This window comes from Protopterus annectens, chromosome 1.part0 (assembly GCF_019279795.1).
Source record: "Protopterus annectens isolate FY-2018-M chromosome 1.part0, PAN1.0, whole genome shotgun sequence".
Taxonomy (NCBI): Eukaryota; Metazoa; Chordata; order Ceratodontiformes; family Protopteridae; genus Protopterus; species Protopterus annectens.
In genome coordinates this window covers 149764765-149789631 of record NC_056725.1, presented here as the reverse complement: position 1 = coordinate 149789631, position 24867 = coordinate 149764765, and the positions used below count along the sequence as shown (strand labels likewise).

Genomic DNA, 24867 nt, shown 5'->3' with positions numbered 1-24867 from the left:
ATCCATGGGAACATTTACCAGAAGAAGTGATTAAAGCCAATAAAGTAAGGAAAAAGAGGTGTAGCAAGACAATAGTGTGTCAGGATTTCTTCTGGAGACTGGTAATAAATAAGTTACCAGTAAAAGGAGGATATGCAATATAAAAATAAAGTTCAAAAGTTTTTTTTTTTAATTCAGGAGTGGTACAACTCTGGAAGAAGTGTGAAAGACATTTTTTGAAATATTAATGACATACAGCTACCAATATGATTATGTATGGATATTATAAAAATAATAAGTATGTGAGAAGGCTAGATAAGAATTGATTTTATGTAAATGGTTTATTTGGACTTGAAAGACTAAATGATTTTTTTAATTAGGAAATGGATTTTTTCAGATATATTGTGAAAAATCAGCTTATGCTTGTGGATGAACGAGTAGGGGGTCAATTATGGTAAAATAATAATAAGAATGTTATAAGAAAAATGATAAATAGTAAATAAAATATAAGTGTGTTCCTGTAAATATGTATATTTTGTAAATATGTAAATAAGGTTTTTATGTTATGATAAATGAAGGACCCGTACTCTCTGTGATAGGTGTCATGGGATGTTTTATAACCACCTGAGCCACCACCATCTCAAGCAGTTGGAACCTAGGTTTAACATCTTATCTGAAGGACTAGTATATACTGTCTCAGTAACAAGATGGTTGAGCAAGTTGGAAGGTTCTGCATGATTGCATTAACTTGGATTTGTTTGGGGGTTAACAAAAGCTCTCTCCAGTGAGTATGTGTAAGGGCAAATAACATATAGTCAGTAACTACTTTCAGATTGTTTTTAGGCTGGATCATTGTCTATTAGAAATGCTCTGTGCTTTTGTAGATAAACATTAATGAAATTACATTGTTACAAGTTTGAATTTACTAATGTTAATTGTAATAAACAAAAAACTGTATAGCTTAGTCTTAATAAATGAGTGGATAAGTTATCTTCCTATTCCTAATCTATATCATAGTGTAACGGGGAGGCAATCAAAGAAAAGGATCAGGCTTGAATATGATAATATGTGAAGTATTAACTGTATGCAAAAATGTGTCTGAGTAATGTTAGTAAAAATGGGGATTGCCCTTAGTTACTGCTTTTTTTGATAAGTGTTTATATTACTTATGTTGAGGAATTATTTTTTTAACCCATTTTTTTTAGATTCAGCATAGAACAAAATCGAAAAAAAATGTTTGTTAGCCTAATTATTTGATTATTATAATTGTTAGAGAGAAAATGTATTACAGTTTAGTATGTACAGTAAGTACTAAATAGAAAACACAAATGTTTCTTTAAAGTATGTTATTGAACTTTTGTTGTTATAAGTTTGAGTTCACTCATATCAATTATAATTATTGGATTTTTATATTGGTTATATGTTGAGGGGCCTGTTTTGGACTGTCACGCTAATCACTGACCACCAGTATGTTGGGACGAATAAGTATAACCATTTCTGGATGATTTAATACTGGGTAATGGGTATTGCTGCATAATTTTGAGTACTATAACATGGATGGAGATAGAGGGGTATTTTATTTACCAATTTCTGTTTCAAGAAAAAGCAGATGAAAAGATGTTGATCTCAAATTAAATTGTGAAGGTCATTTACTTAGTATTTATAAAAATGATTAATATAGTAAGTACCTTGTGTATAAAGATTTATTTCATAAAAATATTTGTTTAGATTGTTAAACTGTATGAAATTTACCTAAATAGTAGATCTATAATTCATTTTAAGTGTATTTGACTAGATGAATCTCCTCAAACCCCCCCCAACTTCATTTTTCTTGGGGCCAGTCATGCATCCTGAAGATGTCCTGGGTGTTCAGCTCATCTGTGCATATTTTCTTATGATGTACGCAATCCCTTTCCCTGCCCCATGGTCATTGATTATGTCTGAGGGCAACTGCCCTCTTTAGATCATGCCTCCCCTTAGGTAGTGTATCTGTGAGCACCATTCCTCCTTGAATGAGTCTATCAGTGACCACCCTTTTTACTTGGATGGGCACGCCCATCCCTTTCCTACCATTCCATTAGTGACTCAGGCTGCTAATCAAACCTGGGTTGGCTGGGCTTTAGTCAGAGCTTTATACCTCTATGCCACCATAGCGGCACTTTGCTAAGAGTCTTATCCTGTTCCATTTCTCTTTTGTTATTTTGTTTCAGTTTAAATGCATTTAATTAGTTAGTTAGTAGACCATCTGATTACCTGACTGATTATATATTGTTTTTAAAATGCAGGACCATATGACTCAGAAGATCGAACTTGCAACTGCTCAGCATACAAGGGATACAAGCGCAAGTTCAATAAACTTAATAAATAGGACCCCAATTGGGGTGATAAAAACTGCATGTCTTAGAAACAGAAATCCACTTAACATGACTAATACAAAAAGAAATGGTAAGAAAAAGCACTTTTGCACATGATCTGTGAGATGTATTGTGCATTCTAACATTAATAAATGTAGTAACATATTCTCAGTGTACTATGTAGATGTAATCTGTGCCCCAGTTCGTTTGACTGCTGCAGATTTCACATAAAACAGTATAAGCAGTCTAGCAAAAGATGTAATATTGTCATTTACTTTTCTTGAAGTTAACTTTTTTGTATGATTTTAAACCAATAACATTTTTGGCAGTTTTATTTACTTTTTTGGTTGGTATACTGGTCTTTATTTCTTCAGTGTACTGGTCTATGTTTCTGTCTGGCTGCCTAACTTTGTGATGATGTGATGGCTTTTACTTCCTTGATATAGTACAGACTTGGAGGTAGGACATTCTAACTTTAAATAACTGAAAGGAATATACTGAGTCTGTGTAGGTATTATATTTAAAAAATATATGAGATTACAACGCAATTGAAAATGCAATGTGAATTTTTTGGAGAGATGCAAGAAAGTATTATTCCAGAAAAAGAGTAGTGCATGATTAGTGCACTCTTCCTGAAAAATGGTGGTATGGACAAGCCACTGACGAAGTTCAAGAATGCATGGAAAAGACATAAGAGAAATTTATTTGAGTGATAGGCCAGTTACATACTGTTTGCTATATAGGGTCTACGAATAATGTGACATACAGGAAATGGGTAGATGGGTGGGCCATTTGGTCTTTGCCATTAGAATGCAAAAGATGGCAGATTCATTTCTTGTGTCCTCCTTGCTGTCCCGTGTGGGTTTTGCTTGAAATCTGTGCGCTGCATTTTTCAGTGCTCATTAGTCATGTAACACTTCCCCTTCCAAGTCCCTTTGGATGGACATGGAAACAAGCTTAAGTCGCAGGTTTCATAGATATCAGTTTTTAGATCAAACTGTGATGGATTATTTACTGTGTGGCTGTGCTGCTACCTTTTGAAGAGTTTTGCAGGTATATGGAAGCATGAATATGCAAAACAAATCCTTTTTTTTCTGCTTTTCTAGAAAGGGATGAGATCTTCATTTTTTTATATCTTGCTTTGTTTTTTGTGTTTAAAAAGGATGTCTAGTGCTATGTCATGGAAAACTCATGCAAACAAAAAGACAGTGTCACTTATCTGCCTTTTGCCATTTGTATGGGGTAAATGTAATTTGACTTGTGTTACATTCTAAACACTTAAACCTTTTTTAAATGCTATTTTAGAAAACTGAACTTTTGCATCAGATGAGAAAACATATTGTGGAATTCATGGAATCAGTGACTTTTAAAAGTAATTTGAAATGTGTGGAGTAGTTTTTCTTTGCACATGTTAAAGCTTAATTTTGTTTCCGTAACAAGGCATGAAAGTCAACATTCTGAAACATTTCTGTGGCAAGATATCTTTTGGCACAGAAATTAATACACTTTTCCAGTTTGGCCTGCCTCCACCCATGCATGATTATGTTGTGTAGAAAGTACTAGATAATGCAGAATACTGTATATATGATATTCTCACAAAAGTGTGGGGGAGCCTTAAAGTCTTTGTAAAGCAAACAGTTGATAGGCCCTTTTGACTGATTTTATTCTATCAGATTTGGATTACAGTGTGCAGTTAATTGATGCTAGAGAAAAGAAATATTTTCAAATAGGGCCTTTAGTTTACATTTTGTGTCAGTAAAGTAATGGGAGAAATGCTTTTGAAACAACATTGATGAAAAGAGTGACATTCTTGGGTTGTTCAGGGGATAATCCAGGCTGCAACATTATCCATGGCCTGCATTAAGTTGTCCTTTCTCAGGAATGTGTTGGCTGTGTCTAAGAAACCTCTTTTTTTCTTTGTAACCCTTAGGTTTTGCAAAGCTGGTCTCCACAGAGATGCCAGATAACACGCTGGAGGCTACAGAGACTGCATCCAAGAATGAAGGTTAGTATTGTTTTAGTTCTGAACTGGGAGGGAGAAGAGAAAGAGATCTACTTTTTGTAGCCTAAATATGTCAGGAAACTACACCTTGAAGTAGCAGAGAGACATTTAAACTCAGCAGTGTGCAGGCTTTTCATCTTTTCCAGAATACAAGTAATCCTTAGAGAGTGATGGACTTTTTCAGCTGCTTTGAAGCAGTTAATAAATTGTGCTTGATGGTTTATTGCCTTTGTCCTAAAACTATGACAGAATAACTCATGGATAGAAATAAGTGTCTTTATTTTCTTACTGTTCCTGTAACAATCAGATTTTTTCCTGTGTCAGATGTTAAGTAGTGATAGTATACTGCAGTGTTTACTTGTTGATTTTTATGCATTTTGCATTTTTGTTAATGGTAAATACAGTACTAATGTTGAGTTAATAGAATTTTAACCAAAAAAAAAAATTAAAACAAGGCAGACCTTATTTGAGAATTGAACATACATAGTTGGTGTATCAGAAAGATGAGTTGGGTCATTTATTTCTGGACTGTATTCATGTTCCCTTTTGTACACACAGCAAATTTAAGTGTAATCAATGAACTGAAATTACTTGTGTATTGAAGAAATGGTACTTGACAACCGAAACATTGATGTAAATTAGTAGTCTGGATGCACATTCTTTTTATTATAAACACCTAATGCATGCATTGAATAAATAATCATGTATTTCTGTAAACTTTACTTCACAATTTATCCATTTATCATTTATGAAAAGGTAACTGGGTTGTATCAACCATCTGATATCATATTTGGACCGCTCCTACAGTTTCTTGAAGCATAAGCAATAATTTCAATAACTTTATGGGCTAGAAATAAAAATAACTTGTACTGAATGGAAAAAATGAGTATGACTTGGTAAGTGAGGCAGCCTGCTGAAAGGGTAAGTAGCATGTTTGCTACTGTGAAGTCATATAAATCATAGCTCAGCAGTCTCTTAATACCTGAATAAAGCACTAAGAATAGAATATTATTTGTATCCTGAAGAAGTGGTCTGCACTATGCCAGCAGCAAAGTATTTTTCTATGTATGATGCAAACAAATCTTGGCAAACTTTGTAATGGCTACTGCAATCTAGTTCATTAGCCAAAACCCCTACCACTACCACACCATTCCGAGTTCATGGTTAGACATGGACCGTAATGCATTTTTCTCTATGGGCTGTGTACCCTGCCTTGATTAACTGCTGTTGATACTATTTATTAACTTGTGTCATATTTTAGTAGTGGTTATCAATATCTCTTGGACAATCTTTTTATTAATGTACAACATGCATTTGACCTTTTACAGCTACCATCAACCTAAGAATAACACTGCAGCCTCTCTTTGGTTAGGCCTTTAACATGGAACTGACAGTGGCTGTGAAGCTTTAAAGGTATGTGTTTGCTGGGGGGGGGGGGTTGTATGTGTGTGGGTGTGTGTTTGTGTAAGGGGCTGTACGTTGGCCTCCAGCATTATATCAGCACTGTGTGATTGTTTTTAAGTGTAAAAGGCCAGTGTTTGTGCTGTGGAGAATTTACAAGAATGTTGGTACACTTAGTAGCTTAGGATGTAAGATTGCAGTATCATTTCACTTAGTGGAGTTAAACAATGGCACAACCATACCCTACACTGAGAGCAGTGTCAGTATGCTGTTTCTATCACTGAGCTGGGGCAGACAGGAATTGCAACGTGTATATTTTTATTAGCCATTTATGAGAAATGCCATAGTTCAGCTCATGATGGTCAAACTTGCAGCCCCTGAAATAGAAAGTTCTGACTTAAGACACACTAGCTATTTCCTAAAAGTCATTAATACTGTCTTTCTAAACCAGAAAAAAAAATAACTTGAGTACTGTCCATAGGAGGCCATTGTTCAGGTGGCTCTGAGGAGCCTTTGTGACCTATCCTGCATATTTGCAATGAGGATATGTGCAGTCTAGCTATAACCCCTCCCCTGGGTAGGTGGGCATATAATGCACATTACCACTGATGCACACAGTGCGTCACTTTCCCCCGTAAGTGCATGTTTCTACAAACTTGTGCTGCATGTCATCACCAAACAGTTCATTGGTGAGCTTAATAAAGGATTGTAACAGTGCACATCTGGCTCCAACTTCCATCACATTGGGTATGCTCATCCTCCACGCCAGCTGTGTCAGGTGCCCAAACCACTTATTGTCAGTACTCTGTACACAAATATATATATATATATATATATATATATATGTGTGTATAGATAGATAGATATATGTCACCTGTGACTACCAAATTTTATTACAATTCTTGAAATGACTGCATACTTACAGCTTACTTACCTGATTTATCTTCATCTTTACACAGTTTTGCTGTGTATTTGATGTGTGCTTTAGTTTTGCTTTATTTATATTAAGTTTTATTGTATTTATTGTTGTTTTGTGTTATGCTTAGCTTTGCTCTAAATTGTTTTGCATGCTCAGTCTTTGAGCTTGGGTCATGGCTGAAAAGATTATTTAGACCAGCCCACCTCCTTGGCTAACAAGAACTGTAACCAGAAAGTGTCTTAATCTTCTTTTAGAATATTTTAAATTCATTGCAGTTAGCTGGCATCAAGTTATCTCAGGCAATATCCCATCTCTATGCCCAGTTTTCTACCCAGGACATATTATAAACAACATTGTATTGTTCTGTTTTATATATTTTTCTTTCTTTCTCTCTTTCTTTCATTTCTTTTCTGTTCATTTAAAATTACATTTCTTTGGTTACATCACCAGTCATTGCAAAGAATATATTTTGCACAACTGAACTTAAAATGAATCATTTTGGTATAAGTAATTGTAAATGCCCAGGAGTGAAATTACTTATTCAAATATATACAGAAGGAGAAGGGGGTATTTGGGTATTCAAAACATGAATCTTCAGTGTTATGCCATTTACTTGTAAAAGTAATAAGTTACTATTACTAGTTACTTTTAAGTGAAAGTAATATGTAACTATTACTAGTTACTAAGTGAAAGTAATATATTGCTATTACTTATTACTTTTCTAAAAAAGTAATATATTACTATTACTAGTTACAAACTAAAGTAACTAGTTACTGTTGAGTTACGTTTACATAAGTATAGTTATTATATTCAGATTTACTCACACGGTGCTTGTGTGTGAGGAATACATGCTTACTGCACATGAATACCAGTGTATTAAATGTATATACACAATGTCCTTCCTGTGTTTGTGTGGGTTTCCTCTGGGTGCTCCAGTTTCTTCCCACATTCAAAGACATGCATTTGGAGCATTTCTCCTCTGGTCTCCACTGAAAATTGGCTATGTTCCAAGTTGGACTTTCCTGGTTAACAAATGTTAAATAAGTAAAATAAATAAATAAATAATGCTGAATAGCATTTTACAGTTTACAAAGTCCCACAGACTAGTCTTTATAGTCAGAGAGTCACAATTTAATACTTAAAGTACGCACAGCCAGCAACACAAGACCCATAACAACTTACAACCCATCAAATTTTCAACAATGTACATTAGGCTAATCTGCTAAAACTAATGCTGAGGACGCAAAAATGCTTACACAAAATGTCATATAGGTCTAACAAGACTGTTAACACAACAAAGTCAACCAAACTATCAGTTTATATAACTATTCATAATGACTACAACACATTTCTGTTGGCTCAAAGAAGAAGCAACTTTTCAAAATGTTCGTCAGTGAGTCTATTTCTTCTTGCAGTCAGCACTTGTCCACCAAGAGTGAACAGGCGTTCAACTGGTGCAATAGCTGGCAGAGCTGTATTAGTGTTCAGAAATATCTTCTTGACTATAGAGTAACTGTTGAGAGAAGATATTTCTCTGATAGGGTCAGCCAGATACATGTCCTTCTTTGAAGATATGCTGACATTGGCTGGTGTCGACACTTTAAAGCTGAAGAAGCCGTCTTCAGCAGTTAGTGCAGAAGCTTCAGATCCACATGCAGGTTCATCCAGTTTCAACATGGCATTAAGGACCAGAGCCTTGCCTCGGAGATTCTGCTCTTCACTATCCATCCATCGCAAATGAAACTGTGGTTGCACTATGCTAGCCAGAATGAGTTCTTCACGCTCCAGAAAGTGATTGAACCGAGGCTCAGTGCCTTTAAGAAGAGCATCAACTAGCGGCACAACAAGCTTCACAGACTGCCTGACTTTGGACAACTTGTTTTTCAGGCATGTAATAGTGGGGATCAGGATTCCCATGAAGCTTTTCAGCGCTGAATGTAGGATGTCCAGAGCCATTGCTAGGGGCTGCATTCCTTGAACAAACTCAGCAACAAAGGTAATTTCTGCAGGCATGAAGATGGTAATTCCAATCTGTTCACATATCTCATTCGGCAAGCCTTCATCTTGAGTTGCAATGAGGTGAATTCTCATCATTGTGTAGCAAGTGGAATTCCGTCATGTCACATTGGGAATAATCAATACCAGATCACACTTATTTCAAACCACCTCAGCAGCTTGATTGCTGTGACTAGCCTTGTTCCAAGCAGCATAGCAATTGGCCATGGTGCTTCACATGATCTTTTTATACTGTGCACCTTTACAAGCAGATCCAGCATCTTGCACGGCAACTAGATTCAGTGTGTTTGTGCTGCTCATTTCAGATGGTGAGGCAGTGAATAGGTGTCTCGCTTTGCCCTGACTGACTCAGCACAGCTGTCATAAATCTCTTCACCATCATCATCCTCACCTTGAGACAGAATGCTTGTAGTCTCAGATCTCTCATATTCTGAGAAGACCAGTGAAAGCCTTTACAAAATTGCTCAACTGAATGCCTCCCCTGTAATCTGCAGCATGACAGGGTAGCTGACTTTCTTTGAAGTGCATCACAGTTGATCCAGTGGGCGATGACACCAAAGAAACTACGATTGTGATAGGTCCAAATGTCAGCCGTAGTATGCTGCATGCTATCAACATTCATGCTGGAATAAGCTGCAAGCATGTTCTTATCATTCTTAAGCATATTTGTGTACTTTTCTATAAGATCTTATATCTGACAAATCTCTGTGGTTTTGCTTAAAGTTAGATCACTGTCTCGAAGCAAAATCTTTCTCACTGCATCATTATTAACACCACACACAAGCTTGTTTTTTATCACCTCATCTCTCAGATCACCAAATCTGCATGATTTTGCCTTGTTTCTCAAGTCACTTATATATGCTGCAAAAGTTTCACTAGGCTTTTGATCTTTTGTGTAAAGTAGTGCCTTTGTACTGTAATATTTGTTTGAGGGTTGCACATTTCTCTAAATTTACATTTTAAGCACTCAGAATCTACCCGTGTTTCAGTCTGTACCACAATATAGCAGTCTTCCCGTTCTCTGCATAAAGAGCAGGTGCATTCACAAATGAATGCTATCTCTCACTGGCTTCTAAACCAGCTAAATTGAGCAGAATAAATGCTTTTGTATGTGTGTCATTATTATAAAAAGCAGCCTGTATGCAAATATATTCTTGCTCAAACACTCTCCAGTTTCCAGCAGTATTATTATAAAACACAAGTGGATCAGGTCTGTGAAATCTCTCTGCCATGCCAAATAAGTAAACACACACCAGGTACCTGTAATTATATTCAGCTGCACAACAGACTCTTTGAAATAATTGTACTCTTTGAAAAGACTGTACTATAATACTGCATACACTGCCAAGACTTTTCACACTTTAGATACTTTGAATAGCTTTAGTTAATGTGAAAAAGTCGTACATTACAAAAAAATACAGTTGTTTTCTCTTTTTTGAACATTTTATATGATTCAGATATTTTTAAAATATTTTTGTAATTATTTCAAGTACTTTTTCAATGTGTTGCAATTTTGAACATTTTGTTCAGTAATTGGTTTGGAATGCTTTGCTTTATATTCATTGAGTGAAAAATCATTTAAATGAGTTTAAGAACATGGAAATATTTTCTGACCTATGAGTCGTTTGCGAGTTGTTTGAGCCACTCTTGTATATTCCTCCATTTCTGACTGTGCGCCTCATGGTTTTAAGAAGTTTTGACTTCAGAGCCCATGCTCACAACATGTCACTCATCTTGTGTGTTCAAATAAGATGGAGGCTTGGGTGTTCATTTAAGATATTTATTGCACACAAACACATCAGGATGGATGACTGGAACATAAAACTTAAACGAACTAGCTAACTGACTGACTGCTGCATACATGCATGCTTTCATTCCAGCTGCTTACACAAAATGGCGCTCTGCTTGCATGTGCTCAGTACTTTTTATGCATGTGCCCATGAGCTACAGTGGCTTTAACATATATACTATGATTTCCGCGGTGGTGGTGCTGCGGTAGCGTTGTCGCCTCATAGTAAGACGCTGTCCGGTTCGACTCTCAGCTAGAGCGTCTTCTGCATGGAGACATGCATGAATGGGCATCCTTCGTTGAAGGTTGTGTGTCAGGGCTGGCAACTCGCTACGTAAAAATCAACTGCCAATCATTAGCGGACTGGAGTTCCGCTGTGGCGACCCCTAACCGGGAAAAGCTGAAAGACACAACAACAACTATGATCTAGGGTTTCCTCAGGGTGCTCCGGTTTCCTCCCACATTCCCAAGACATGGTACAGGTGGATTAGACATTCTAAACTGGCCTTTGTTGCAAATGTATGCATGGGTGTGCCTTCTGAGGAAGGCTGGGTGCTGGGCTGGCAACTCAGTAATGTAAAACTCCACTGCCACTTTTTCTGCAGACTGATGATCCATCATGTTGATCCCTAATGGGTACAGCCAAAAGGAGAAGACTAGTTTTTATAGCTAGAGAGTCACAGTTAATAACTAGACCAAACCAGCCAGCAGCACAAGACCTATAAAAACCTATCACATTTTGTCTATTTTCAGCAGCTAAAAATCAGAACCCCTAAATAATTTTAAGTAGAACATAACAAAAACATTGTCAAGACAAACGTTGGTTGATCATAGATATACCTGAAGAGCCCTGTTTAGTGCAGTTGGTTGGGGCATCGGGTGCTCAACTGATAAGTGATGAGTTTGATTCTGACTGATGGTGATATGAAAAACCAATGCCATTTATTATACTCCAGGGTAAGCATATGATCTCTAGCAGGCTAGAATTGTCCCAGTGTTAGGGGGTGTTTTAGTGGGTGAGAGTCCCACAGTACCAGGGTAGGGCTGGACTCTGATCATCATTAGCTTTCACCTCCTTGCAGTGCTAAAAAAAATGAAGTAAATTTTACTCCAGACTAATTCTAATGATCTATTATGAATGCCACGTGCTCTGAGTTGTGCCAACATTATGTTGTAATTTTTTTATCCAAATTGCCGCTTCAAAGTGTCTATTACCTTCTAACATCTGATTACTATTCATACTACATAGGGACCCCGAGAGTAACATCACTCTTTAGGAGGCTATATCACCCACGTTAAGAATCTCTGGTATAAGCAAAAGTAACTCAAAAGTAACACACATTTAAGTTACAAGTTACTAAAAAATGTAATACATTACTGTTACTAGTTACTATTTTGAAAAAGTAATTAGTTATATTACTAGTTACTAGAAATTGTAATATATTACATATTGTAATATATTACTTCCATCACTATGAATCTTACAACATATGTGCCACTATAAAATGCTGTGGTTTAGCTTAAAGTCCCCAAAATCAGTTGAATATTTAGCTTCATAAAAACTCAAAGCAAATGAACTTCACTCTGTCCTCTCATACCATCTGTACTATTGTATAGCTCTACAACAGATAAGAGGTAGTTTCATTTTGGCTTTCCTAGAGGTCTACTTGACACCGTTGTCTGGATGACAGAGACAAAGCCTTACTGTAGAAATAGCTACAGTGAAAGCAAAGAGCCTCAGAACCTTTAACACTAACCCCTTTAAATGTGTTTCTCCCCAGAGAGGTAGATATTTCATTACTTAAGATGCCAAGTATAGCAAGTCTGGAACATTTTCATCCAAAGTGAAAGTGTGTGATGACTGTAAGAGACAGTCTTACTACTTTCTTGGCATCACTGATGGCCACTGTTTGTAATGTCTTAATACTGATCCTTCAGAAAGTGAGTAATATTTTCCATCTTTAATACTTTTTTTTTTCAGAGGGGTAAGTTCCCTGCACCCCAAATGAGGGAGGCTCTACCCCCACCTCCATATTTGCACTGTTTGCTTAACTCTGAGATCAGTATACCTTAGAAAACGTGAGTACTTCAAGGCATAGTGATTTCAAACTTTGTATATGATACAACCCTGTTAAGACATGCAATCTCACTGTACAACTTGATTTAAGTATAGGAATTCCAAATTGTTCCTTCTTGTCTTCTGTTTTTATTCTGTGATTCAGTCTGACATTTAATGTATTTATTGTCACCAGTGAACTGCTTCAGCTGATCTGTTGTATCCTTAACATGAGATGCATCGTTCTTACAGCCAGGATGAAATTTATTTTTTTCCTGAGCTTCACCTAACACCTGTGAAAGCAGCACAGAGTCAGATAAGCAAGTAGTTTTGTGTGCTTCTTTAGGGCCCTGGTGACTTATCTTCTTCCTGTTTCTTTTAACCTTAACGGGTATGAAAATGATTAGAACAATTTCAAATTTTATTTTATTATTTATTTATTTAACATTTGTTTTACCAGGATAGTCCGACTGGACAGCTAGTGTCCATTTTCAGTGGAGTCCTGGGGTGAAAAGCTCCAAGAAGTTACAGTGTGAATACGTGGTTGTTAAAAATAAATAAATAAATAACGATTAGCGGAATGCTGACATTATTAGAACACAAGACAGTTAAATGCAATAGTAGTAGTAGGATAACAAGTGGTAGAATCCTGACATATAAAAGGCAAAAACCGTTAAATGCAATACATGCTCATACTACAGTTATGTGATCAGAAGTCTTATAGTAGTAGTACAATATATGTACATAAGTTTCTTAGAGTAAGCACTCATTTAAAATAATTACAAAATATACAATGCACATAGGTGGATGATGCTACAGACTTCTGTCTGCAATGGTGTGGATATGGGAGGCAGTGCGCTGGCTGGGGGGTGGGGGTTAGGGTAGTAAGATAGGCAAAGGCAGCTGCCATTAGGCCAGTTCTCATTCCTTGGGGAAAGATTACATTTTCTGCACCTTGAGCTCCTCTTGTTGGACACCAAGGTTCAGTCCCAGTTAGGGGTATTGTAATGGATCTGTGGAAGCTGTGTTGAGGAATACCACTGGATCCTCATCAGACAGAGGAATACAGTGGGCATGACAGTCCATGATGTATTCTTTATATATAACTGTATTCAGCCTAAGCCCTAGGCTGAGAATGTTAGATAGAATCCTAATGCTGCCCCACAGCATTATAGAGGCAATATTTCCCCCCTTGTAATAATCTAAGGGTAATATTGAGAAATGAACATTAAGGTGTCAGTGGAAGGCCCTATACACCGCCCCCCCCCCCAAGAAAACAGTTCCTGTGTGTGATTCATTTTGAGAAGCACATAAGTAATTTAGTTTGCTATTCTTGCTCTGAAATTGTCAGTTCTACAATGAAGAGTGTGATAGATGGTGAAATGAGCTCAGTGGTACTGCTTAATGTACACGGGGCAGTTGCAACCTTCACAGGGCAACTGCACATGAAAAATACACAACAGAAATATTGCAAATAACCCATTGAGGTTTATACTTGGCTTATCAGACCTTCAGATTGTTTTTATTGTGTTATTTTTATTTACATTTGCTTACCAGGCAGGTAGGCTGGACCAAGGAACTTAAAAATCTTTCCCAAAAACCACATAAGGTGCCATCTATAATTGTTATGGATGGATGCTTATTGTTCCAAGCAGTAAGCATTTTGTGGAAGAATGTCATCTGTCTAGTAATACAGTCTTCATGTTAAAGGAGTTTCTTGGAATGGTTAATAGTCCTCATCTTGGCACTCTTTTGCTGGTGCTGAAAGGAGGATTTATTTGATAGAGGCTTTCTTTAAACAGACTGACGGAAAATTCTTAAAGTGCCAGCTGTTTGTCCTTCAGAATCCTTGGCCATCAACATGGCTGTTTTTTTTTTTTTTTTTTGACAGGTGTCACTATAATCTTTTGCCAGCCTCTATGCATGAACATCCCATGATACTAGAGCTCTGCTGTTAGCAGATTTCATCTTCTTGGTGCAGGAATCTATCAGCACTGTATTCCCTTCTTCACCACTGACCTATGAAAATCAAAATACATGTAAATTCCACATTACTTCTTTAACTGCAATCATGTTTTATGGTGATTTTGGAAAATAACACAAACAGCACCTGATTTACAGCATTTTTGTGTGTGCAGGGGGGGGGTGATCTGCTACTTGCAGTTTTATATTAAACTATTATTGTGTGTGACAATGTGTTGCAAAAGTATTTCTCTGATAAGCAACATCTCTGTGGGACAGTACCCTTAGCAGCATGTTGTGTGGCAGGGCTGCACTATGTTGCATGTGTGTGGCATCATTGTCGGTACAATAGCCAAATGGCAGGAATTTCAAGAAACTGTCAACATGTACAGCAGTCTTCTGCAAAAGGAAAGCAGACTGAATTAAATTGGTATGAAACAGAGCTGTGTCACACTGTTAGTCTGTTGTGTATACTGTAAAAGTGAACCATGTAAACAGTTGTCATGAAAGCTGCTGTGGGACAAGGCCTTGTGAGGAAAATGTGTTTATGCAGGGAAGGACTTGCATCCTGGAGAAACGAAAGTCACAAGTGGGTAACATTGGGTTTTACTGTTCGTAATTGCTGAGTTTGGAATTATTCATTAAAAAACTGCAAGAAAAATCCAGCCAGGTTACAGTTTTTACTGTGTGATACCTTAAAACCTCCTGCAGTGGAGACCCATGGGATATATGCAAATGAGCTCTTAACTTGCTAAACACCTATCTGGTATAGAATGTTGCAAATCTTACAGCCTACACACATCCTTGCATTCCAGACCACGTTCTGAAACATCAGTTTAAAAAGCATAAGATAATGAAGGCTTTTCTGCTGTGGGATGTCCTAGGTTAACGATCTTAGTGTCATTTTATTAATAATGCCTTGCCCTTTCTAATCCTGTCTATTATAAGCTGGTAAGTCACATAGGTAAAGAAGTCATACCCAAAAAACATCTTTCTGCCATAAGGAGGTATGGATATTAACTGGAAGTAAATAAAAAAGGTGCTATAGGCTTGCATGAGTTAAGGACATCGTGTTTCAGCTACTTGGCTTCCACATAGGTTCATAGGTGTGTACTAGGCTAATGGCCCTGGAGCCTTTACAAGCCTAGCCCATAGGATTACCCTGGCATCATGCCACCTGACCTTAGTTCCCAACACCTCTGTTGAGTAAAGCCACTGGAGTGATCCCTGGGGTGAATTTCTATTCAAGATTTCTCTTGAATAGGGCCAGTGAGGTGCTCTGCTTGACATGTAAGTTAAGTCTATTCCATAGCAAGGGCAGTCTCTGGGTTATGAACCTGTTCCTCCAGCATGTTCTGTTGATTGTGGTAATAAGGTTGAGTTACATGCACATATCTTGTTGGCACTGTACAGTGGCTGTGTTGTGAATTGCAGAACCTAGGTAAATACAGATGTACAGAGGATATAAAAAGTGTATACACCCCTGTTAAAATGCAAGGTTTTTGTGATATAAAAAAATGAGACCACAATAAATCAGTTCAAAACTTTTCCCACCTATAATGTGACCTATTACTTGTACAATTCAGTTGAAAAACAAATTAGGGGGAAAATATAAAAAAAAAATAAAAAAACGTACAATACGTTGGTTGCATAAGTGTGCACACCCTTAAACTAATACTTTGTTGAAGCACCTTTTGATTTAATTACAGCATTCAGTCTTCTTGGGTAGGAGTCTATCAGCTTGGCACATTTTGACTTGGCAATATTTGCCCACTCTTCCTTGTAAAAGCAGTCCAAATCTGTCAGATTGTGAGGGCATCTCTTGTGCACAGCCCTCTGCAGATCACCCCACAGATTTTCTATCAGATTTTTGTCTGGGCTCTGGCTGGGCCATTCCAAAACTTTAATTTTCTTCTGGTGAAGTCATTATTTTGTTGATTTGGATGTATGTTTGAGGTCGTTGTCATGTTGAAAGGTGAAATTCCTCTTCATCTTCAGCTTTCTATCAAACACCTGAAGGTTTTGGGCCAAAAGTGACTGGTATTTGGAACTGTTCATAATTCCCTCCACCTTGACTAAAGCCCCAGTTGTTCCAGCTGAAGAAAAGCAATCCTAAAGCATGATACTGCCACCACCATGCCTCACCGTGGGGATGGTGTTCTTTTGATGATGTGAAGTGTTCTTTTTGAGCCAAATGTACCTTTTGGAATTTTGGCCAAAAAGTTCAACCTTGGTCTCATCAGACCATAACACATTTTCCCACATGCTTTTGAGAGACTTGATGTGTTGTTTTGCAAATTTTAGCCAGGCCTGGATATTTTTTTGTGTATGAAAGGCTTCTGTCTTGCAACCGTACCCCATAATCCAGACATATGGAGAATACGGGAGATTGTTGTTACATGTAGTGCACAACCAGTACTTGGCAGAAATTCCTGCAGCTTCTTCAGTGTTGCTGTAGGTCTCTTGGCAGCCTTCACGACCAGTTTTCGTCTTGTCTTTTCATCAATTTTGGAGGGACGTCCAGTTCCTTGCAACGTCACTGTTGTCTCATATATCTCCACATTTTGATGACTATTTTTTGTACCCTTCTACTGACTGATACCTTTCAGCAATGAGATCCCTTTGATGCTTTGCAAGCTCTCTGTGAACCATGGCTTTTGCTGTAGCAGGCAACTGAGTAAATGTCAGGAAAATCCTACTAGGACAGCTGAACTTTATTTGGGGTTACTCAGAGTCCCTTTAATTGATGGCAGGTGTGTACCCAAGAAGACTGAACACTCTAATTAAATCAAAAGGTGCTTCAACAAAGTATTAGTTTAAGGGTGTGCATACTTATGCAACCAGCTTATTGTACGTTTTATTTTTTATATTTTTTCCCGTGACAGATTTGTTTCTTTTTCAATTAAATTGTACAGGTTATAGGTCACATTAAAGATGGGAAAAGTTTCAAAATTATTTATTGTGATCTCATTTTTTTATATCAGGAAAACCTGGCATTTTAACAGGGATATGTACACTTTTTATATCCACTGTACTCTGGAAGTCTGATAATTAAATACATGACAGCTCCAATAAATGAGAATCTTGCACATAAACATACCAGTGGTGCAGCCTGGGTCCAGCATGTCTGTTAAGTGTTGCTCTTGCAGTATGCAACTAACAATCCTTGCCCCCACCACATTCCCCATCTGTTTTCAGGCATTTCTAAAATATTCTATACAGCTGCATCCTACCACCCAATCTAGGAATGCATTCCATGTGTCCAACCTCTCACAGTGAAGTAATATCTCTCCTACATCGAGGAGACTGATTGTAATGGTGGTAACAGAACTGCATGCTGTTAAGCCCAGGAGCACCCACTTTCTTCTGCAGACACATTTGTTGTTTCAAAATTTCCCTTAAGTACTTTCACTGTTCTGCACAAGCCTTTATCCACACAGAGCTTGTGAAGAGTTGAGGTCTTTCTTGTACGCATTTCAGAGTTTGTGTCATGTTGCACTGTTCTTACTATTTGCAAAGGTTGGCATATTTTTTCTAACAGCAAAAATAAGGACTAATTTGAGAATATTTTTTTCCAGTTAGGTTTTATAGGATTACTGATTGTGTGTGTAAAAAAACAAAACAAAAATATATATATATATATATATATATATATATGTGTGTGTGTAAGAGTAACAAGATTCATCTACAATTCATCTGGTTACTGGACATTCCAGTGGGGAAAAACATCATTGAAATGTATCATCAAAAAACACAAAAACCCTTCATAAGGCAAGTATTTTTTGCAGAGGAGTAAGTCTGCTCTACCCTAGATATGGATAAATGTCCCTCCACACTCGTACAATCTAAGATATGTATATATATATATATATATATATATATATATATATATATATATATATATATATATATATATGTATATATATATATATATATATATATATAGATATACACACACACACAAATATGTATATATATATATATATATATATATATATATATATATATATATATATATATATATATAAACATATATTAAACATTATATATATTTATATATATTAATTTATATATATACATATATATATTAATATACATATATATATATATATATATATATATATATATATATATATATATATATATACACACAAATATATATATATATATATACACACACACACACACACGCATATATATATATATATATGTATATATATATATATATATATGTTTGTGTATATGGGTTACCTTTATTTAACTGACAACTCATTTGACTGACAAGTAATACATGCAGTGCACTGTAAGGCAAATAACAGGGATAAGTCCTCTTCCCGAATGGAGTGTGACCCTGGAGTTAGTATATATAGTTAGGGAGGTGTGGGAGGCACAGCCCTCCAACTAGTTTGGTTTAAATTCTGTACTTTTTGTGTTATATTGTTCTTTAAAACCAAACTAGGTGGGGGGTGCATTGCCCCTAACACCCCTCCTAACTATATATACTAACTCCAGGGTCACACTATATTGGGGAAAAGGACTTATCCCTGTTATTTGCCTTACAGTGCACTTCAAGTACTAGTTGTCAGTCAAATGAGTTTCAAATGAGTTTCAGTCAAATGAAGGTGACCCATATATATATATATATATATATATATATATATATATATATATATATATATATATATATATATATATATATACACACACATACACATATCTACTTGTGTGCCGGTGTATATTTGTACATGCACACACACACACACACACACACACACCTACTCCTCGATCATTCATCAATGGATAAAGGAAATTTACCCCACTTTTAAACAATCTCACACTAAAACACTTGCAGCACACTGCCATGGCATTCAAAGGAACAGTGAAGTCGATGATTTCTGAGTCATTAAAAATATTCCACAACCAAATAAACGGTAATCATATGCATGTGTGTGAGTGTTAGTGTGATTCAGAAGAAAGGCTTGGCATTTGTCTTCCATTCCCAGCTCTGTAGAAGGCACCAGCTCTTAAAGGGTTACTGTATCAGTAAGGTGTGACTTGACAGCACTATATAATTGGGTACACATACACAGATGCACCTAAAGGTGTGACACAATTAATGGTATAACCACTGAGCTTTTAGAATCCACAATTTTTTTCAGATTTGTCGGATAAACAGGCTCTGGTCTTGCCCTTCTGATACATATGTAAGTAAGTATGCATATGCAAGTCTACATTTTGGCACCTCCATCAGCATTTACATTTTCTCTTAGTTTTACACCATTTTATCTTTTCATTGAGAGGATTTCTCATCATTATTTTGCTACAATATATATATGTATATATCTCCCAGGCAGCATGCCAAGTAATGTGACTAAGGAATATGACTTCACCCAGTTGAACATGCTCATTTGAGGGTTGTGAGGTTTGCCAGCACTTTAATGCCAATATCTGATCCGAGTTATTACAGGCATTAAAATAATTGGTTTTAGGATTATAAACTTAATTCTCTGGAATCCTCATGAAAGTCATGACAGTAAAAGGAGAGAAGTAGTAGAAGAAAGGAACAAGTTACAGAAAGGAAAACATATAACATCTCTGACATTTTCTGAATTGTCTGGGGCACATAAAAGTAAAACCCTAAAAGAAAAGCACAGAATGGAAAACAATTGCAAAGTCTCATTTATGCTAGACTTAATTTCTTCAAAGACAGTTTAATCTTTGTCCGTCTCTGCTGTGAAATGGTATTCTTGTCTTTTTTGTAACACTTTTATTAAATTATCATAAATTCATAGATTGTTACTAGGCTAATAACCTGGGGGGTCTTTCTAAGCCTAGCCAAGTTTTCCTGTATCCAAATAGTACATTCAGAGCCAGACATTTGTAAGACATCTCTGTCCATAAGAAACATGGGTGCCAGGCCCAGGGTAAATTTCCTATTCCCCTTCCACTGGTCTAGGTTGCACGTAAATTGTGGATTAAATGATCTCAGCTTTACATGTGTGGGAAGCCTGTTCCATATGAGGGCCAGTCTCTGGGACTCAAATCTGTCTCAGACGCCATGAGACAAACCAAAAAACAAACTGATAATCCACAAAATCCGACTAATAACTGTAAGCCAAGGAACTTGTAAATAAAATAAAAATGTATTCTTATCGAATGAAGTGCTTTTCGTTGGCACAAATGTGTCAACTTCTTCAGATTCAAAACAGTTTTGTGAAATACACACACCACCTAAAACAACTTACTCTTGTCATGTGATCAGCATCAGCTGGTGCTGCTATTCTAGAGCGTGCTCATATTTAAAGTGATATTTCATATAAAAAGCAGTAATAAAACACATTGTGCACGCTGGTACAACGTTCAACAGACTGATAAAACCTAATCTAAGCTAAACAGATTAACTACGCTTAGCAGTCAATATCGACTGCTTAATAATAAAGAATAAATCAATTAGTGTTACATTTAAACAAGTTAAACTTATGGCAATCCTGGTTGAATAACAATCCTAAGAAGTCAGAAATTGTCAACCAGCAACTCAGACAGGATTGGTTCTATGCTGTCAGTTAACTCAATTTTACAATACAAGTAAAAGTGTTAAAAATACATTAATAACCAATACGTTTATACAAATTCTACTTAAAAAATGCTAACAAGCGACTATCTCAAGAAGTCAGAAATTGACCATTGGTCAAGGCCATTTTATTAGAGTACAAATATTTAAGGTTTATAAGAGGTTTGATGCTTATAAAAAAACTATTAAGGGCTTGCCTACAAAAATACTTGTAGTTATAAATCGCCAAACTATTAAATAAACATAATCAAAAACACATTGTTGTAAGTTCCTGCTTCATCTATTTAGACTTTTTAACTTTAAGAGGCAAGCAATATTGCAGGCATCATTCAGGCCAGGACTTAGAAATGCATTTAGCCTCACCTGCCATAACAGCTCACGTTCTTCGAGCATCAAGTTAAATGGTCCACCTCTCACATCAAAGCTCACATGGTCTATAACTTTGAAAAGAAACTTGTGGTTACTGTGTTCAATAAGGTGTCTTGCTAATGGATTATCATCTTTTTTCTTTTCTATAGCATATGTGTGCTCTTATCTTTTATCTTACGTTCGGTTTTACCGATGTAGAAGGCTGAGCATGCTTGGCACCTAGCCACATAAACCACAAGCTTAGAGTTACAGTTGTATTTAGACCTCAACTCGAAAGTCCTACCATTAACAACACAACTCTCCCCTATCTCAATGTGTCTACACGTTCTGCAGTTACCGCATGTAGTCATTCCTACTCGCCTTGACAGGGGTCCCATACTCTTTCTTTCGAGCAAAGTTTTCAGGTTTGCTCCTTTCCTAAAGACAAGGTTTGGCGCTTGTCCAAGTTTAATGGTCAAAGATCTATCAAGTAAGATTAATTCCCAATTTTTGTTCAAGATAAATCTGACCATTTGACTGTCATTACTGAAAGTAGTTATGAAACTAGTTTGAAATTCTTTAGTTGTCTCCCCAGTTGTTACTTCTGCTGTCAGTGCGCGGTTACTAATAGTGCTGCCCTCTGTCAAGTTCGTTACCTCGACATTTATTGTGCTTGCAAAATTACTGTTAAGTAAAGGTTTAACTACAACTAACTGTCTCTTAAGTCTCACTTCTGTTACCAAAGATTGAAAACTTTGCTCGAAAGAAAGAGTATGGGACCCCTGTCAAGGCGATTTTATTTACAAGTTCCTTGGCTTACAGATATTAGTCGGATTTTGTGGATACTCAAATCTGTCTCTCCAGAATGTTCTGTTTAAGTTAGACAAAATTCAGGTCACTAGACCTTCTATTTCCAATACTCTCTCGCTTAAAAATGTACAAGAGATTCATACGTGTGGGGTTTATGGATGCCTTGTAAGCCAGGGGTAGATCACCCCTCAGCAATCTATAGGGGACTGAGTAGAGGGAAAGGGCTTTAAGGTGCCCTGCATAAGGCAGGTTTGATCCACCTTGTATTATTTATGTAAGGAACCTCTGAGGTTACTCTAGTTGCTGCGTATGCCTGGTCAGGTACATACTGAAGGGAGCAGTGTACTTTATGATTGGTCTGATAAGGGCAGAGTACTGTAGGATAATTATCTCTTTGGACCTAGATATCATGACCTTACTTATAAGTTGTGCACCATAAAAAGATTTCCTCACCACTGTGGCCCCATGGTGGTCGAAGGTAAGGCTATTGTCTACATGCGTACACAGATTCCTGACAACTGTGTCGATTCTTAGGAGCGTATTGTGAACATAGTAATCAGCTGGGATGACTGACTTCCCAAATCATGCAGTTATGTATTTCTTGGCTTTGAGTATAAAACCATGGCTTTGGGACCATTTGTTAGTCAGAGATAGACCTTCTTGAAAAATGTTAGTGTCTGCAGGGGAGTCAAGAACCCCCAGCCTGCAGTCATCTGCAAACATAGTCAACCTTAAACCTTCAGCATTTGCTTCCATTTCAGAGAAATAGATGGCAAAAAGGAGTGGGCCCAGTAATGAGCCCTGCAGGATTCTATTAGTGACTGGCTTCTTGGTAGAAGTGGCCTCACCTATTTTGATCTCTTGGGTCCTATCAGTGGGCCAGTTTGGTGTCCAGTGGGTGATAAATGGGTTTATACCTAAATTAGTGAGCTTGTCTATAAGGTCTGAATGGGGTGATTTATCAAAAGCCCTAACCAGGTCCAGATAAACTGTGTGCACAGTCTTGCCTTCATCCAGTGCTTTGGTGACCCTCTAAAAAAATCCACCAGATTTAATAGGCATTCTCTTCCTTTAACAGAACAGAACTGTGATGGGGTTAGCATTTGCAGGTTACCTATGTCCTCATTTATCATGTCCATGATTGTTTGCATGGCCTTACATACGAGGTTGGTCACACTTTTGTAGGTCTGTAGTTACCCAGATCAGTGTTTGAACTTCCTTTATTCAGGGAATGACTGTAGACATCGTCCATTCCTTGGGCACAAAACCTGACTGTAGGCCTCCAGTTGAAAAGTGATTCAGGTGAACCAGAGAGGTCATAGATTCATAGGTGTGTACCAGGCTAATGGCCCTGGAGCCTTTACAAGAATAGCCCATAGAAGTGCCCTGGTACTGTGCTGCCTGATGTAGTTCCCAGTGCCTCTATCAAGTAAAGCCACTGGAGTGATCCCTAGAGTGAACTTTCTATTTCCCATCCACTCATGAAGATTTGTCTTGAAGAAGGCCAGTGAGGTGCTCTGTCTGACATGTATTGGGAAGTCTATTCCAGAGCATGGGCAGTCTCTGGGTTTTGAATCTGTCCCTCCAGCATGTTCTGTTGATTGTAGTAATGAGGTTGAGGTCTCTGGAGCATGTGGTGTGGAGGGATTGGGATTTCTTTAGGTGAGGAATTTCTAACAGAGCTGGGTCAGAAATGGTTTTGTAAGTCAAGCAGAGATCGCCTCTTGGTAGACAATATGAGACAGAGAATAGCTGGAGTTTGTTGAGCCTGTCTGTGTAGGACATGTGTTTAAGCCCTGGGATCCTCTTCATGAGGTTCTTTTTTTGGCTTCTCCAGCTGTTGCAGGTGTCTAGTGAGGCATTATACTCGATGACTGGTCTAATGAGTGAAGAGTAGAGAGAGATGATGACCTCTTTCTTCCTGAATGCAAAACCCTTGGTAATGAGATGTGCCACATAGAAGGACTTTTTGACCACAATGGCAGTGTGGTGGTCAAAAGAGAGGTTGCTGTCAACCTGTGTCCCTAGATCTGTTATAACGCCTTCAGTGTTCAGTGGGCTACCATCGATGTGTTAATTAGTAGGAACTGAGTTTTTCCCAAAGGGGATGATGATGCATTTTTTGGCATTAAGCTTAAGGCCATGGTTTCAACACCAGTCATTGGTCTCGGTGAGGCCTTTTTATTTTGTGTTGTATATTAAACATCTTGAGATGTTATCAGGACCCATTGATGCAGTATTTCTGGCCATGGAAAGTGCATTAATGTTCCTTATTAATTGTTGTGGGATTATAGTATGCAGTCTTTCCTATGGACTAGTCGGGGAGAGGGAGAAATTTGCACTAATCCTGTAAGCCAAAAGGTTGGCAATGGCCTCTGGTGTAGTGTGGGTGATACCATTAACAGTAAGTTCTGCACACTGTTGTGTATTTTCCTTGAGTCTATGGACATCACTGTAGAAAGCTTTGTGGTTGTCCTTTGCCCGAGAGTCAGTTTTTATGTTAGTTAATCCTCTTAGCTCCTGTTTAGATTGGGCAGAAGGCTTTTAGTATGTATGGCTTTGTTCCTCATGCGCTTGGCCAATTTTTTTTTTCTTTTGTTGTTTAACCTATTGATATTGTGGTTCCATAAGGGTGGCATGTCTTTTGAGTTTGTTTTATT

The 24867-nt window shown here is 37.2% G+C and overlaps 1 protein-coding gene across 2 annotated transcripts in view; it reads left to right on the top strand.

Annotated features, from left to right (window-relative positions):
• Positions 1-24867, top strand: part of PLEKHG1 (pleckstrin homology and RhoGEF domain containing G1) — a 2146741-nt gene that overhangs the window by 944840 nt on the left and 1177034 nt on the right. For both annotated transcript variants that reach the window (XM_044090606.1, XM_044090581.1), the window contains exon 3: positions 4264-4338. In XM_044090606.1, coding sequence (XP_043946541.1) covers positions 4264-4338 — 75 coding nt within the window. The remainder of the gene's footprint in view (positions 1-4263; positions 4339-24867) is intronic.